This window comes from Vespa mandarinia, chromosome 7 (assembly GCF_050613455.1).
Source record: "Vespa mandarinia isolate Hongniang chromosome 7, ASM5061345v1, whole genome shotgun sequence".
In the NCBI taxonomy this organism is placed as follows: Eukaryota; Metazoa; Arthropoda; class Insecta; order Hymenoptera; family Vespidae; genus Vespa; species Vespa mandarinia.
Window position 1 is genome coordinate 1,142,335 of NC_140816.1, and position 18,984 is coordinate 1,161,318.

Consider the following 18,984-nt stretch of genomic DNA (forward strand, 5'->3'; position numbering starts at 1 on the left):
GAGAATAAGAATAAACATGTGGGAGAATGAGATAGAAAACGGAAGCATAAGAAGGGGTGAAGAGATCAGGGGTTGCTTCAAAGCGAGCACCCTTTTGACACGGTAGGCGGCCTCTGTGTATTCATGAACTTGAACGTGAACCTGGCATTCGACTCTCTCTTTCTCTCTCTCTTTTACTTTTTCTCCTCAACGAACATACACATACATACGTCACTTTTACGAACAATTTCAGACGGGTTAAAATAAAGATGAGAATCGCTTGAGATAAAAAGAGTGAATGATTATGGAAAACTTTGATCAACTTTAACTCTCTCTCTTTCTTTCTCTTTCTCTTTCTCTTCCTCTTCCTTTTCCTCTTTCTCTTTCTCTTTCTCTTTCTCTTTCTCTTTCTTTTTCTCTTTCTCTTTCTCTTTCTCTTTCTCTTTCTCTTTCTCTCATTGTCTTTAACATATATGACGAGCAAATTATCACGCGGAAAATGAACAACGTTTTGCGTGTGTGTATGAAAGAGAAAGAGAGAGAGAGAAAGAGAACGATAGAGAGAGATAGAGAGAAAGAGAATTTCGCCGTATCTATTGGCGCTCTCATTTTGTACGACGCTCCGAGCGTTAATTAACGAGAACGCGAGAGGATCGAAGTCGATTATCATCATCCCACGATCGAATTCAATTTCCCGAGGCGCGATGAACGCGCATAAAATCTGTCCGTTGGTGAAATCGTTCTACTCGCTGGTAGAATTCTCTCCATCTCTTTTTCTCTCTCTCTCTCTCTCTCTCACTTTTTCTTGTTTTTTTTCATTCTCTTTAATTCGAACGAACGGATTCGCGAAGTAAAAAACGGATTTTTTCAGTATAGGGATTAGATTTCGTTTCATGCCTTGAGATAAAAATTATTTATCAATTTTTTATAAAATGAATTTTCTGTCCTTACTTTTCGTATCCTTATTTGGATTGTGTGATCAAAACTATAGATGTTGAGATGGTTGTTATATCTAACAAAATTTTTGTTTATTTATTTTATTTTATTTTATTTTATTCTATTTTTCTTTTCTTCTTCTTCTTCCTCTTTTTGGAACATAATCTTGTTTTTGTCTTTTTTTATTTACGTTGATCTAAAAACAGAAACTACTTCATGTTCTGAAGTAGTAATTTAATTTTCTACCTTTTTCGTTTTCTTACTTATAGAGATGTTCCATTGAAAAAGTCTCGTTAAATCTTTTACGATGTTTGCTAGAATAGAAACATTGTTCCCGCGTGTGTTAAAACCGAAAGAAAGTGGAATATGAAGAAGAAAAAGAAAAAGAGAGAGAAAGAGTGAGAGAGAGAGAGAAGAAAAAGAAAGAAAAAGAAGAGAGACAGAGAGAAAAAGAAAGAAAAAGAAGAAAAGAGAGAAAAAGGAGAGAGAGAGAGAGAGAGAGAGAGAGAGAGAGAGAGAGAGAGAAAGTGAATTTGATAAGAGGAAGAGAGGAAGCGGAGAGGAAGATGCAGGCAGATGTCAATCAATAAAATTCTTTGTTTGGTGATTGGTCAGAAGGACGATGGAATTAAATATACACGAGCTTTCGGAAGTCACTTCTCTGTCTGTGAAAAAGAATCGTCATGAAAAATTAACACACCGTTCCAAAGTGCAAACTGCCATCATGTCAAGGATAAGATTGATCTCTCATAAAGGAGACGAGAGAGGAAGCTGTCTGAGTAAGAAACGAGATGTTGAATTTTTTAAAAGGCCATCGAAGTTCAGTGCAACCAACGGTTCTCCCTCTTAACTAAAATTATTAAAGAATTGGTAAATCATTTTTGCAATTAAGATGTTCAACTTTAAAAGTTAAATCATCAAATATTCAGTCCAGACTTTGTTCGTTACGTTTATAAAAAAATACGTGAGATGACTGATCTATTTTCTGATTACTTTTATTTATTTGATTATATATGATCATAAATAAATATTTTTATAGATATTTATAAAATAAATAATTTTACTTAAAATACTGACAGTTTTAGTGTTAATCAGTGTAATACGAACCAACTATTGGATTGGCAACTAAGTGATTGCCGGATTTCAAATAAAAAGGAAACGACAAAATCCAAAATTTTAATTGAAAATATTTCAAAATACTGATTCAATAAATAGCAGTTTGTTACAATAAGATTGTCATTACTAATAAACTGAACAAATATTGAGAGAGAGAGAGAGAGAGAGAGAGAGAGAGAAAGAGAAAGAGAGAGAAAGTTAAAATGTCTAAATGAATTAATGATAATGATAGTAATAGGAATTATACATTTTTCATTTTAAGAAATTGCCTTGTTTTTTTTTTCTTTATGTAGATGTATGTGATACAAAATGAGTGATAAATTCAATTTTTCCAAATTTTCGAGTTACAAATTTTTGATTTTTCGATTAGAGCATATTCATAATTACGGTCGAATATACATCATTAACATCATTTATTTTGAAATATTTAATATAAAGCATATGATAACTATTAGTCCAACAATATTTTTACTTTTTTTCTTTCTTTCTTTCCTTCTTCATTTTTTCTTATAACCAAGTTAATTCATTTGAGGATGTACGACGTGTAATCTCGCTTAATTAATCGTTTCGACTCGACGTGTCTCTCAGCTCCGGTAGTAACAACGTTGAAGTACTTGCGACAAAGGGACGTGTCATAATCTCTGACTTAAGGCTAGCTCGTTCGAGATCTCTCACACAGCTTTTTATTTTTCCCTTTGCCCTTTCTCTCTTTGCATCGTTCCGTCGAGATTAAAAGTCTCGGCTGGACGTAGGCCCTCTCGATCTCCCTCTCTCTCTCCCGCTCCCTCTCTCTCTCTCTCTCTCTCTCTCTCTCTCTCACACTTTCTCCTCTCTGGCTCACTAGAGCCTTTACTATTGGGGAGGACGCTAAAAGTGAAAGAGGAAATATGAAGAAAAAAAGAAAGAAAGAAAGAGAGAAAGAGACAAGACAAGAGGGTCAGGGTTAATCTGGTGAACGTAATTACAGCGTATTCTCTTCGTAATGGTAAAAGAAAAAAAAAAAGAAAAAAAGAAAGAAAGAAAAAGAAAGAAGTATTTCAAATAAATGGTGACAGTAATATAGTGAAACCTCGATAAAGCTTCCGTCGACTTATCGCTAGCTCGAAGCTGTTATTTTCTCCTCTCGCCCCTCCCCTCTCTCTTTCTCTATATATTTCTTTTATTCTTCTCAAACTCTTCATCGTTATGCCAGAACGAGTTCGCATTGTCTGGAAACTTTACAATAAAGTTCGTTCTATATACATAGTATATTTTCAAATACTGAAGTCTTGCACCCACCCTCTTATTTAAACTTAATTATCGACACCTCAAATTCACTCACCTCGAGTAAAAGATCTGAAGTTTAACTCAAACTAGCCTGGTCACATACACATATGCTCATGCGATTAATCAAAATCACTATATATATATATATATATATATATATATATATATATATATATATATATATATATATATATATTAATAGAAAATCGTTTCTTTACGTTTCTTTATCAAATTCACTCACCTCGAGTAAAAGATCTGAAGTTTAACTCAAACTAGCCTGGTCACATACACATATGCTCATGCGATTAATCAAAATCACTATATATATATATATATATATATATATATATATATATATATATATATTAATAGAAAATCGTTTCTTTACGAATCATTGAATAAGTTAAAGTTATTTTATTCGAACATGAATAAAACAAATTAATTTATTTTACTTATACAGAAAGATCTTTTCTTTGTAATGTTTTTCTTTTCTTTTTCGTTACAAATGTATATGGGTATGAATTATATTATAGATATCATCAAGTAAAAAGGAATTCAATCAAAAATGAAATACGATTTTTTATTTGACGACAATCGAAGGGAGAAGTAACGGGTAGGAGAGAGAAAGCTTTTCCTGTTCGAATAGGACGAACAGAAGGTACGTAACGGGCCAGCCGTTAAGAGAGTATGGAAGAACGAGAGAAGTACTTCCTTTTCCAAGTACGATATTTCAGAGTCTACCGGAAATTGCAACTTCGGACTGCGAAACGACGATTATATACGCTCTCTATAATACATTGACGATTAAATAACAAAACAACGGATACAGATGTAAGAGAAATGAATGAAAAGGTGTTATAGAGTGATTCGAATGAAAATTTCTATCTGAACTATTATCATATTTTTTATTTATTGATTTTTATTTTTTTTTTATAAAAATAATGAAAACTTCTAATGAAAAATAATCGTGTAATTTACGAAACGAAGTATCCTTTAATAGAAATAATTATTATACAATTGTGTTATTTTAATATTTTCAATATTATGCTCTATAATTTTAAACTATTTATATCTAATTAAATTAATTGAATAATTGCTAACACGAGAAATACAATATATATATATACAAATTTTTCAAAAATAATTTATATATATATATATATATATATATATATATATATATAATTTTACTTATATAATATATATAATGTACATTTATATATATATATATATATATATATATATATATATATATAAATGTACATAATATAATCATTTCTATTTTATATAATAATATAAAAATTATATAATAATTAAAGAAATAATTTTATAATAATTTATATTTTTAAAAATTAAACAAATAAAACAAACAATAAAAAGATATAATAATAATATATATAAAAATAATACTAATAATATATAATCATAAATAAATGCATAATTAAATATATAATTAAAAATATACAATAAATCCTTACACATACACATAGTATCATACACACATCATATTTTATAAATAATAGTGAATGATTATTGAAGGCTAGAAATTTATAAGATTTCGGTGATCGTTTTTTTTTTATATATAAAGTAAGAATTTTGGTCCGACAACGATGAATGTCTGCACCGTGGGAACGTAGCATGAAAGACGTGTGTGGATCGACCTCAGCGATTTATGGACGCGACGCGCTATAAGAACGACGACGATGAGAAAAGAGGAATCAGAAAAGATCGCTAACATCTCTGAAAGGACGGTGTGTCGTTCTGTCGCAGAAGAACGCTAATTTTCTTGTTGCTTTCCTGTCGTCGCTGTTTTCTTTATCATTTTTTTATATACACAAAATGAATTAATCAAAAACTCGAATAATACTGCTTTCATTTCCTGTCAAGGAAGTTTTTAAAAGATAAAGGAGAAAAAGATATAATCAACAAAAAATCCATTTATATTAGAACTATCGATTTATTTTTATTATTTTTATTTTTTTCAACTTTAAATATTTGAGAAAAACACATTCTTCGATATTACCTTTAATAAATTCACGAAATAAACGAATAACTAATATAATAAAAGAAATTAATTATAAATAAACGAAAACAGTTCTCAATCAATATTTCTATAATAATTATAATATCGAGAATATACCTATCGTAAAAGAAATAAAGAAAGTTAATCTAAAATCCATCATTTTTGGACGGGTTTAATAAGTTTAATATTAAATAAATTTAATATCGTTATCGTAATACTTTTCAAGAAATCGTCACAATGGAGATTTTAATTAATTAGCACAAAAATTTAATAACATTTCTATATGACAATACGACATAATAAATAAAAATTGTGCAAGACAATTTACAATGATGCTAGCCATTAATATGAATTATGTATATCTGTCTATTTCATGTATTATACAAAGGTGCTGATTATTGCATAAACAATATATAAACATGTATACACATACAATGTATAATATATATTATATATAAATATATATGTTTATACGATGTACAATTGAATAATAATAACTTTGATGTTACATATAACAACTTTGTTACAATAATAACGAGATTGAATGTCAAACAAATTTTATATAAATCAGATATACACAATAAGATATATATATATACACATATATATATATATACACATATATATATACACACATATGTATTTACCTAATATCTTTCATAACTTACTTTTTGCGTTAAACTTTTGATTCTAATTAGGAAATATATATTTTATCTTTAAAACGTTATGAGAAGAAAAAAAAAAGAAAACAAACAAAAATTAAATCTTGAAAATATTTTAAATAAAATCTATAAAATATTGAATGCATGTGACCTTCATGACTTTCAATGATGTTAACTTTAAACAATGCATACAATTCACATGTATTGTACTTTGTTTTTCTCTTTTTTCTTTATCTTCTCGAGTCGTGATGGAAGAAGATTTTCGATCGTGTTGAAACGAAAAGAAGAATCGTTTGGGAAAGTTATAATATATGTATATCTAAGAAAGAAGAGAAGTAGAAAGTTCGTGCTTTACGATGGCATGGCCATCGAGATAAGTAGTCGCCAAATACCGGTACGTACATCGCCATTCGCTGGCACGCATAAACGTCAGCGAGCAAATTGACTTACCAGCTAAACACACGGCTTTTTGTTTCCCGCCGGCAATGCGCGAAGAGGCATACTGTGAAACGAAGAGGAAGGAAGGGTGAGATAGAAAGGATGAAAGAGATAAAACATAGAGCATTTGCCGTATGATGTAAAGATAACAAACTTGAACTTTTTAACGTTTCCCTCCCTGTTTATTTGCTTTTATCCTACGAGCACTCGACATCGTATTAGTTTATACCTCGTAAAATAGTTACGACCTCCTCCAACCTAACCGAGTCAAACGATTGTTTTCATCTAATCGATATTATCTTCAAAGGAAAGTTTCTTTACTTTTTATTACGGATAATTTTTATATACGGAGGTCTGTACAATGGTACTAAATGGTATTAAAGTTATTTTATTGCAATAACTTTGTTCAGAATTATATTTGCATGAATATTATTTTAAAAATTGAAGGAAATTGGTATATATACAGATGGCATAAAAATAGGATTATAGGTTTCATAATAAAAAGATAATAGTAATCCTTTGTAATCTCGTGGCACCTTATAGTCTGACTTTCTATTATATAGATCTTATTTTATTATTTATAAAAATATGACAGTTTATATACCGAAAATTAATTTTTGCTAAATGTGCATAAGTTATAATTAATATCAGTTTAATATATAATTTTTATTTTATTTTAGTTCATATATCGAAAATTTTAATATTTGTCAAATATAGATATATAATTAAACTTAATGTATTACAATTATATTTATACATACAATATAATTTCATACTTTTTATACAATATAACTCGACAAAAAGAATTAAGTTGTACATGGTTAATATAATACTCATTATATTTTCAGAAGCGATATGGAGGACGGATTTGGATTGGATGGTAATTCACCGAGATCGTCTGGTGGTGCTTAGTTTCATGAATCCAGCTGGTAACCTGAGTACCTTAACCGGTTTCATAACCCCACAACCTTTTGTAACCGCTGCGCCAGAAGAGGAAGTTGAGGATGACCTTAATGGAGTCGTACCAACAACAACAGGCTTGTCTCGTGTTAACGAAACAATCGAAACTCGAACGGAAGAAACTTCTACAAAATTTTCCACTATAAATCGACCAGTACTGACTAATCCAAATGTCCATCGAACCATCATAAATTCTACGACAACTATTTTGTTCAGTAATAATACTACAACAAGTAAAACAACTTCAAGAATACCAGAAACAACCAGCAGTACAACCACGACAACACCAACCATGAGTTCGTCTAATTCTGCAACAAAATATCCAACGACTCTTAAGAGATCAACTATCAGACCAATTTTGAAAAACAATAATCTAAAGAACAGGTCTAAGGTTAAAAATTTAACGAAAACATTGACAACAGTAAGACCATCCAAAACTACTCAGACTACGTCTGGTGGAAATATGACCGCTCAAAGCATGTCATTGGTTATGAACAGCTTGGCTGATCTGGATCATCCTGAAAATTTGAATCTGGAGCTTCAACCGAGTAAGTTTTCGATGATGGAGTGAGTGAGGTAGAGGTCGATAAAAATTTTTTATTTCTTTCTACATTCTTCTCAGGTTCTTAAAGCAGAAAAAATAACAACATTTTCATTCTTTTTCTATTTTTCTTTTTTTTCTTTCTAGCTGAATCCTACGGGCCAATAACACTGGAATATCTTAATTACGCTGTTGCTCTTGGCGTTTACTCTGTACGATATCCCGCAGTGTTCTGGTCTTGCAACAAAGCTCTCGGTACGATTTTCAGTGTTCAACTGGTCATTAATTCCGCTCAGAGCTTATTGGCTTACGCCGGCATGTCCGTTTTGTACAAGGTAAGCGTATAACAAATATTTGAGGTTCGGCGATCGAACGAAATATCGGAAAATCTCTATTTCGAGAGATATTGAATGCGATGTAAATGGATTGACAAAGAGTCTTAACTGCAACTATTGGAATTTTATTTGACTGGTTACAGAATTTAAATGTATGTACCTTTTGCATAGGTAATGTTTCTTATATATATATATATTTGTTTTAAATATTTTTTAGGTTCAAGTTGTCGGACCTCTTAAAGTTCTACCTCTTCTTCGACATCGAACTGTAGCCACAGCAAGTACGATATCAACAATCTTCGGTGATTCATATTTTCTTCTTAATCCTCACGTTACGTTAGCTCTTTTTGCCCTTTCGTCTCTCCTCGTACTGTGTTCGAGCATGGTCATGTATTTCTACGCACACGGCAGGTAAGAGATAAACTGTTGCTTGTCAGATAAAAACGCTTTTGTTGTTTTTTCTTTTTTTTTTTTTTTTGTACAATTTCAATCGTTTTATTCTTAAAATGTATATCCGATATCGAGTGACTGATATCAGTGTAAACTAAACTGTTCCTGAATTACTTTTATTGCTCGATATATAAATCTATCAATTGATTGCCTTTTATCGCCAATAGAAAAAAAATATACTCTCTCGTATCATCTGAAAATTATTATTAATTGCTATTGGTATTCAAAATTCTGTGTTTAAAAATTATTAGTAAAAGATAGAAAATAAAAATGAGAAAATATTCATTAGTGATCATTAAAGAGGCTTTTATTTTTATAAAAAATCTCACGTGTATCGAAATATTAAAATCTAATCGATCTGATAGATTCGCAGCATTCCTGAATCAGGAACGCGAACGTCGCGTGATCTTGCCGAAGGACGGCCGAGAAAGCAGCGCCTGGGTCTACTTCACTCATTGCACCGCCCTCTGCGTGTTCCTCGCGATTGCAATCTGTAGTGCACCATTGCTCTACGACTACACAGTGGTCTATAGAGGCAGTCTAGACGGTGCGATCCTCGCCTGTATCGTTGGTACCGTGCTACATTTGTTACTCTGGCTTATTCTATGGGTCTTCCTGACTATAAAACAACGTTGGACTTTCAAGTTACGTGTCACGATCGGTCGTGCTACCGTTCGTTCAGCTAGATCTGTCAAACTAGTGACCGATGTCGATTTATTGTCTGCTAGAGAGGAAGAAGATAGTACAAGCGCTCCATTACTTGTTGTTGGTAATGGTAGGACATATACGATCGCAGATACATCTCCAAAGAAAGCTATCATGAGTGTTATTCAAAAGGCAGCTATGGAAAGGAAGGCACGTTCACAAGGTAAAGCATTTAAAGATAATTTAATCGCTCTAACTACTACAAGCTAAAGAAAGAATTTTTTTTAATGTGATTTATTGAATAATATATTTACGCCGCAGGTGGAAATGTTGATTATGCTGATGGAGAATCGACAGCCGATGGCGACGAACAAATCTATTGGCTCAGGCCAAAATTACGGCCGTCACCTGCTCAATCCCCTAACGACACTACTGGCACTCAGGCTAACGACAAGGGTTGGCTCAACAAGAAGCTCAAGCCCAAGGTCACCTTTAACGACCTGCCTAGTACGTCAGGCTCGCGGTAACTACCCTCCTCCCTCCTCTTGGTGTCTTTGTGGCTACGCCTGAGCTTACGGCTCTAATTGCTCGTCGCCTGTCCAATCTTATCGATGTCACGTTCAATGTAAAGTCCGCGAGAATGCGCTTATCCCTCTAATATGAGCAATACCCGTTATAGCTATTAATTGCTCACCGTTTGGCTTACGTTATGTTTATCGTAGCACGTTCAAATATAAATAAGTAGAATTTTTGTTCAAAAATTCATTAATTTGAAATTGAATTTTCGTCAATACAAAATCATTATCAATTTTTCAAGGTAATTTTATTTGAATGGAATTATTGAAATTGTATATCCCATTGTTTAAGATCATAATCAAACTCTTGCATCTCATAAATGTGTTCACCTCCTCCAGTTACAAGGAATTGAATTGAAACTCTTCACAGTTTCTCGGTAATCACGTCTGGTGCAATTCACTCACTTGTTCTCTCTATCTCCCTAGTGCAAGCAATTCGTAGAGGTACGTGCGTATTGATTCGTCCTCAACACGTACGTACACGCATTCCGAAACTACGGAATCCCAAATTGGATACGTCCTACCCCTACTTCATCCTTTGTCTTCTACAAGCACGAATTCTCCTCTTGCCCATATCTCGGTATTAGAGAGCGACTCGCAAAGCTTTAATTGTTATTGCCTTATGTCGAGTTAACTTGGACTTCTCTACATTGGAAACTCTAAAACGCAAACTACATTTCGCGATTCGAAGTTGAATCGTTCTGATCGAGTTTATTGCATCGATCTTCCTTGACTTCCTCTTTCACTCTGCTATTTAATTAAATTTTTACATGCTTTGCGATTTCTTGACAATTTTTTCTGATCTATGTTAACAAAATAAATTTTGAAAGAAAAGCGTACCAAACTAATCGATACATCATTATTCTTGTTGATCCAGTAATAAGGGAAAAGCCAGACGAGGCGTCGCTGACGGGGGACCTGAGGATGACGGGGATTACGCCACGTTACGCGAGCTACCGCTGATAACTTCTTTGGATCCAGCGGACGATTCGAATTCCGAAGAAAACAAGGTAAATGAAAACCGTATGTTTTCTCATAATTAATACTTTATTTTTAAAAGGCATATAATTATTGTAAACAACAGGAACATATATAACTGCATATATACATAATATTGTGTATATAAATAACGAGGATTTATTGTCTGATTGTGAATGTTAAATATCTTTTTATTTTTCTTTTTAGTTACAACACTGTTCCATTCCAATATCCTTCCTTTTTAATTAAAATGAGTGGGTTGCAAAAGAATAAAGAATAATGAAAACAAAAAATCGTTTCGTCACTTTTAATTTAGAGTTTTCTTTTTTTTTGCTTTTGACAGTGGGAGAGATGGCTGATGCCACGTAGGAACGGTATACCTAAATTCGGAGACGTAAGGCACACACATGTATTTTTTATTCGTGCTTCGAAGTAACAACTAATTGCGTGTGTGTCTTTGATCGTATGTTCATCTAACATCTAATGTCCATGCCCTAATTATTAGAAGACGGAGTATTTGTTGTAATATAGCATAGAATTAGACAAATGAGATATAGTTATGTGAAATTAGAAACTAATATAACCCATAGACTCTGTTATGTGTCTTTATGAATACCATGTCCAACTAGTAAACAAATTAACTAGTAAATATACATATTGTAATTAAATAACTTCTTATGAGTCACAGTATCCAATTCGGAGTAATTAATTGAAGAAAAATCACTTAATTAAGAGATTTAGATTAGATATATTATTTATAGAATAAAAATTACGCTTCCTTCCAAACTTTTTATGCAATCGTTTTTTTATCGCTTTTTATTCCAATAATAATCACGTCTACTAACGATAATACGAATTTTAACAGCTGCTCGAGTGCGTGAACGATGACCAAGTGACGTACTACGCGAGCGCTAATCGCGATCTGCAACCCTCGGAGGGTGATCCCTCACCCCTCTTAACTCCAGATCCTCTTCCCGATCCTGCTTCAGAACCACTTCCGTTGCCACCTCCGACTCCAACTACTGCACCGACCACCGAAGTTGCCACGGCGCTACTAACCACTAACTCCCAGGTACTAACAACTCACAATCTCTAACCCAGCACTGTCAACACCTAAACAATAAGATTGTCACTGTATAAGATAGATAAGATTTCTTTCTTTCTTCTCTTATTTTTTTCTCTCTTTTTTCTTTCAAATGATGACATACTTATTTCGATAGATTAGAATAGTAGTTGAATTATGTGAATAGATTTACAGTGACGATTCAATATTTCATTATCGAGAATATTCTTCGTTAATCTTAATGTTATAAGATAGAGCAAGTTTGTTGAAAAAAAAAAAGAAGAAAGTAATTATTCGCGTAAAAATGCATGAAACGAGGTAAGCTTTTTAAAGAACCTGTGCTCCAAATCATGTACGTTGTCATTGTCTTTTGATCATACATAATACGTATATTTCATATTTTTATACTCATTTATTTAAATATCTGTTGTTTGATTTTATCTAATTTCGAATTATTTCAGATGAACGGTGGTCAAACACCACGTTGCCTACGCCGAGCGGATTCCGGTATGCCACACGACGAGTTGACACCACGTTCCGATTCTTCCAATTCTCCGCCACTGGATGCCGGTGGTACCAGTTCGGTAATAGGCCACAGTAATACCAGTAGCAACAGCGAAACATCGTCAAGTGGCGTACATAGTAATGCAAGTAACGCCAGCAATGCCAGCCAAAGTAGCTCATCTCAACGACGAGCAACAAGCGTGGACGATTTAACTGGTGAAACACGCGAAGAACCACGAGAACAATGGCGGAGTTGCTCGCTTCAGCGTGGAACACAACCACCGACAGCAAATACAACTTTTTCTCCACCAAACAGTCGACCAGGCACCAGCCAATCGTTCTCCTCTCCACAATATGCAAATCACGTACCTCTGTTCAACAATACTGGCAACAACGAACTAACCGGTGGCTGTCCAGCCGTCATTCTCGAAAATCCAAACGAAGCAACGGTTGTAATACGTCGAAAATTGTCGAGAACGAAACTGACAGAACCATTGAATCCAAACGAAGAACCATTTGGTCGATCTACCAACATGAGGATGACTTCATTTACGGAAAGCAATGATATTCGTATTCAGGCTTCCTCGGCTACCCTACCCCATTATCCAACACAACCTATTGTCACGTATCCACACTGTTCCACCATGCCCTTGCCTCATGCGTCGCACAGCATGGCTGGCACGAATATGAGTGGGTCCACTGGCAGCTGTGGATCCGTGCCAAGGCATACATTTGTACCGCCACAGATACACGCAACTGTACCAGCTCATACGACGTTACCGTCGCATCACAACGGTGTCAGGTTGATACACGGTGGTCCTGGTAATCCTTTCGTCAAGAGATTCCCACCCGTTCAGCTTCACACTCAGCCTTGGGCTCTGCCAGGTCATCATACCTTCCCACAAGCACCACAAAACAACAACAAGCTGTCGGTTACCGCTCAGATAAGACAACAGAGCGATCGAGACTCGGCTAATTTCTCTATGGCAAGTAGCGGAGACTCGGATACCTGTTTGCCACATTAAATATGTGACAAATCCTTTCGCTAGAATATTATTTCTAGAAGAGCTGTGGTGCAATTTCGTCGTGTTGCTGCTAACACAGCGACGACCCCTATGGATCTATATTTTAATATGATCCCACGAAAATGGACTCGAAGTTATGAAACGCTTCGCGTAGAACGCAGTAGGAAAGCATCGACAGTACTTCTTGTAGACCCAAGGTCGAAGAGGTACCGGTGCGAGAAAATAATAGTCTTCACATACTTTCGAGAACAATTGGATAACTTTTCAGGATGACCACTTTCTGTTCGATCAACGTTCATTTAATCTCGTAAACGTATTAGCAAATTTAATCGTCGTCATAGATAAAAACGCTTGCGAGGATATCTTTGAAACTCTTGTATTTTCAGACTCAATCTTTTAAATTCATAATACAATAACATATCATGTCAACATCTGCCACTCGCAGAAACTCTTCTGAAATTCCTCAAAATTCTACAGAATTTTGATATCTTACGTGACGGCGATCACGAAGTTCTAATGATAATAATAATAATAATAAATAATAATAATAATAATAATAATAATAATAATAATAATAATATTAATAATAGTAATAATAATATTAAGGGAAAGGGAGGGAGCATAATAGAGGAAATATAACTGTTCTCTCGTGGACATATCCCGTGTTTGTGATCACAATTAATGTAATACTATTTAATTGCAATAAAAATATCAATATTAATTACGATCTCAAGAATTACAGATGGAGGTTGATCGAACGGTCATCGTGATGTTAAAACGAAGTTATCGTGAAAGGTTTTTCCATTCGCTCGAGTTCCATTCGCTAAGATATATTTATAATTTAATAAGAAATCTCTTGCGTTTTGATTATTCTTACGGGAAAGTGTTCGATGTATAAAGGGAGTTACGTGCCACGTTTAATGTTGGAGAGATTATTAAGAAGGAACGGGAAAGAGATCAAGCATAATTATACGGTGTTATAATAATGATGGAAAAAGAAAGAAAAAAAACACGCACGTACATACATATACTCACATAGATACACACAGACACAAACACAAGAATTAATCGTATCGCTTTAAATAAGGTTCGTGCGCGTGTATAGAATGGATTAAGTATAATAATAATTAAAGGGGCGATCTTTTTGGAAACGTTCACGCGCGTCATCCGTGTAAGCATGTAATATCTTTTTACCGTTAATTAAAATCCATTTTTACCGATAATTAATAATTGTAAATTTTGTTAATGCGTCAATACTATGTACATTATACCGAAGGTAACTTGTTTTCTTATTTCATTTTTTTTCTTTCGGTTTTATTTTTATTTATTTTTTTTTTGTTCTTTTGCTTTTCGGATCATTATGAATTTTCGGTGAGTGATCGAAAGGGAGATTAACTCGATGAACTCTTTGTTTTATTTCTCTCTTTTTTCTTTTCTTTTCTTTTTCTTTTGCGATCTTCATTTTTATTCTCTTTCAAATAATGCCGTGTGTTGTCACGAGACAAACTCCCTTTCGTTCGAACGAATCTTTTATTCCTATACGTATATACAAACGCGACTAGATAATTGTTAAGATAAAAATGCTTTTCTATGATTGAATCGTATTAATGCTTTATATATATTGCGTATATTTAAGGATTAAGAATGAACGATTTTAATGATTTGTCGTGAAAGAGATATCATACATTGTCGAATGTACCAACGCAATTTATGTAATTGCTTTCTTTGTGGATATAAAAGAAAATTATTATCCGCAAAGTTGTATACGTACTTACGACGATCCATGAGCAGAGTTTCTAAATGAATCACCGAAAGATCGAACGGGATAATGGACATTAGTAATAGTTATCCTATGTAGAAAATAATGATCGTGTGTTGCGCATATGCCGAGTCTTGCGTAACACGTTGTTAATTATTTTTAATGATCAATTGTGTATTAATAGAATAATTCATCAATTGTGTATTAATTATGTTGTGATAATTTACTTAATATTACGAGCAACAATTTTCTCGTGCACTCTCTCTATTGAAAGAAAAAAAAAGAAAAATAGAAAAAGCAAGAAGAAAAAAAAATTGTAAAGTGTGTTACTCAAGATCGGCGTATACGATTTTTATTAATTAATGGCTAGGGGAACGATAACTGCCACTTATCGTGAGAATTAATCTCCGTTTGTATTTACTTATTTTATCAACTGCCATGCTATTTCGTCCTTTTCACAGATATAAAAACAAAAAAAAAGACAAAAAAACGATATCTAACGTATGTTAATTACCCGATGGTAACCACTTGTATTTAACTCGTTAAAAGAAAGAAATAGAAAGAAAGAAAGAAAAAAGAAAAAAAAGATAAAGAAAAATACTAATGCTGAGATGTATCCACTCGCATGAATTATCGTTCGCTAATTTGCGTTCTTTCGCGATTATATAATCGCTTTTACAGTCACGCGATCAAAAAGTATACAACTGATTCTGGAGAAGTAGATCATGCCATAAGAGAAAATGGCCGAGTAATGTGAAAATGAGAAACCCGACAAAGTACTAGATATTTGGAAAGAAAGAAGAAAGAAACATCGTACTCCTTGACGTTATCGTTGTAAAGATCAAATAGATCTTAGAAAGAATAAATAGAAGAAGAGCGATACGTATCGAATTATAAAATGAACTGCTTGTTTTATAGTAAAAACTGTGTTAAAATATAAAAAACAAAAATACGTTGGATTACTTATATATTAATATTTTTGGTTGATCCTGAAATATTGACATATTTGATATGAAATATTATATATAAATAAAAATTAACATGATTTGATTGATTGATACAAAAAAACACACGCATTTATCAATAGTTGTATCGATCAGATAATGATCAAATACACATTGGCCACATTTGTATTATATTTAATTAAAAAAGAAAAAAGGATCTTTTGTGTTTTTATCATGTTAAATTAAACACGTTTATTATGTTACATGCAGTTCATTGAAGAATACGTTACAAAAAATCCAAAAGTCCTATTATATGAACAATGGCACGATAACCCGATAATACCAGATTCAACTATTTTTTCAGATCAAAGTTTAATGAAAAGATATTATTCACTTTTTCGATGAGAACGAAAATATTTTTATGAAGCACATGCACCGAATATTTATAATCGACTATAAGGCATTAGCGAGGATAAAATTTAAAAGGATTATTTTAAAAAAATGTAGAAACTAACACGAAAAGCAACAGCTATACTAAAGATTAAATTGTGTGCGATTCTATCAGAGTTAGATTTTGTCTCTCTAGAATGCAGGAACGATGAGATTTTTAGAATATACATTATATTTTGCTTTGCGGCTAGTAAGAGAATTTTCATAAACCAAAGAACTTTTCTTGGACACATCAATGCTATGCTACTTTATGATGATTGAACAAAAAATAAAAAAATAATAGATCGATTTAATACTAGAGAAGGAAGGGGAAAAGAAAAAGTAAAAAAAAAAAAATAAATATAAAAAATAAAGAAACGAGAACTGACGACATGCATATGGAAATGCTTCTTTGATACAAAATCATTTTCTTTGTATCGATTTAGCACGTATTCACTGTTTGTAAAAATCGAAAGGCGATACTTTTATGACCAATGAATTTAATTAATCACGAGCGTCGGTTCATCAAACGCACACATTTTTTACGAAACTTTCAATAAAACGTCGCTTCGCCATGTCGATTGTACATATCATCATCTGCAAGGACCATGCAATTCACTTTTCTCGGGAATCTTCGGCAATATTTAGAAGTATTGATCAAGAAAAGGACACATCGTTTCATCTGCGAAAATCTTTTATCATTATCATCGTTTTCGAACATGTCATAGAAAGAGAAAGAGAGGGAAAAAAAGAGGAAGAGAAAAGAGATATAATTAACATATTCTTCTAAATTTCTCACGAGACCGATTTTGTAACTTCCCTTCTTATCCGAGTGATAGAATTTCAATCTATAGGAAATTGTTATCAACGAATTTCTCCGTGTACGGTGAGCTGTTTGACAGTGTGTATTCGTTGAAGGATTCTTCTTCGATTATGAGAATTCATATAAATTTCTTAAACGGAGGTAAGGAAGAAGATTTTTCAATTCTCCAAAGAATCACTTTCAACGAGTGCAACGAGACAAACGTGCGGACGTCCGTTTCTTTCAGTGTTAGAAAACGAGATATAGCAATTTTGTAAAAGCGAATTTACTTCCTTTGTGTGTTGCGAGTCGTGTCGCTGCGACGAACGAAACTATATTTTATTCTTTTTTTTTTTTTTTTTTTTTTTTTTTTTTTGAAATCAATGAGACGTTCAAATAAAATAGAGAAAAGAAAAATCTATCTTTTGATAACTGCAATTGCACGTTGAACAAAAAAGAAAAGAAAAGAAAAGAAAATAATAATAATAATAATAATAATAATAATAATAATAATAATAGTAATAATAATAATAATAATAATAATAATAATAATAATAATAATAATAATAATAATAATAATAATAAATAGAAGGAACAAAATGACGAAATAATCGCAGCGACGCGAATCATTATCGTAATCTTCGAAATCCACAAAAGAATAGAGAAAGAAAAAGAAAAGAAGAGTAGAGAGCCAACGTGCCGTTAGCGGCACGACTCTCCTAGAATTATTTTTTTACCACATTTAGCGTCGTCAGTGTCAGCGATCATAAATTTTTCCTTGTCTCCTTCTTAGATAACTGACTAGAGAAAACCTAGACAACGATAGACATTGTCCAAAAGGATGGCTCCGAACTCCGATTGTAAAATCCGATCAAATGACGAAACAAAAAATGATAATTTCACATTCTCATACGAGAAGAAAATAATATGAATGTGTTTATATATATAATGTTCGAAAAAGAAGAAAGTCCATTCTTAATCGGCCAAGTTCTTTAATCACACAGATCCTAGACTTGAAGAAGTAACGTCGAGAAGGACCGTTCTGGGCCCTCCGAGTATCGCGTTTTTTAAGAGCGAAGATATAACCGCGAGAGAGTTAAACAACAACAATATATACATACGTACATACATACATATATACATACATACATAAATACATCCATACATACGTCGTTCGCGAGCAACCCATTTCAAATACTGTAAATAGTTCGTGATTGAGTCGAATGGATGAAAAGAGAGCAAGAAAAAGAGAGAGAGAGAGAGAGAGAGAGAGAGAGAGAGAGAGAGAAAATAAGAGTGCAAGAGAGAGAGAGAGAGAGAAAGAGAGAGAGAGAGGGAAAACGAATGTGTACGAATAATTGTATAAAGACTGATTAGACTAGCTTTGGTATTTATTCAAATTTACAATTAATGCTATCGCTTGCGCGCTCAGAATACTCATGGAACACACGATGCCAAAGGTATTCCTTCTACGAATTTCTTTAAATATCCTTCGTTTAGCTAGGAGCATCGTTGTCCATTGTACGAGCCGATAATCGATCATCTACTTGCTCT

The 18,984-nt window shown here is 33.0% G+C and overlaps 1 protein-coding gene across 6 annotated transcripts in view; it reads left to right on the plus strand.

Moving 5' to 3' along the window:
• The window catches only part of tinc (transmembrane protein tincar), a 224,660-nt gene extending 206,796 nt beyond the window's left edge, over positions 1-17,864 (plus strand). For 3 of the 6 annotated variants that reach the window (XM_035864076.2, XM_035864080.2, XM_085658198.1), the window contains 8 exons: positions 7,269-7,928; positions 8,069-8,256; positions 8,474-8,667; positions 9,072-9,574; positions 9,673-9,874; positions 10,804-10,936; positions 11,770-11,976; positions 12,429-17,864. In XM_035864076.2, coding sequence (XP_035719969.2) covers positions 7,269-7,928; positions 8,069-8,256; positions 8,474-8,667; positions 9,072-9,574; positions 9,673-9,874; positions 10,804-10,936; positions 11,770-11,976; positions 12,429-13,496 — 3,155 coding nt within the window. In that variant the 3' untranslated portion in view covers positions 13,497-17,864. Of the gene's footprint in view, positions 1-7,268; positions 7,929-8,068; positions 8,257-8,473; positions 8,668-9,071; positions 9,575-9,672; positions 9,875-10,803; positions 10,937-11,247; positions 11,299-11,769; positions 11,977-12,428 lie in introns of all 6 variants that reach the window. The other 3 variants (XM_085658199.1, XM_035864081.2, XM_035864082.2) reach the window with 3 other exon arrangements.
• The last annotated feature ends 1,120 nt before the right edge of the window (positions 17,865-18,984 follow it).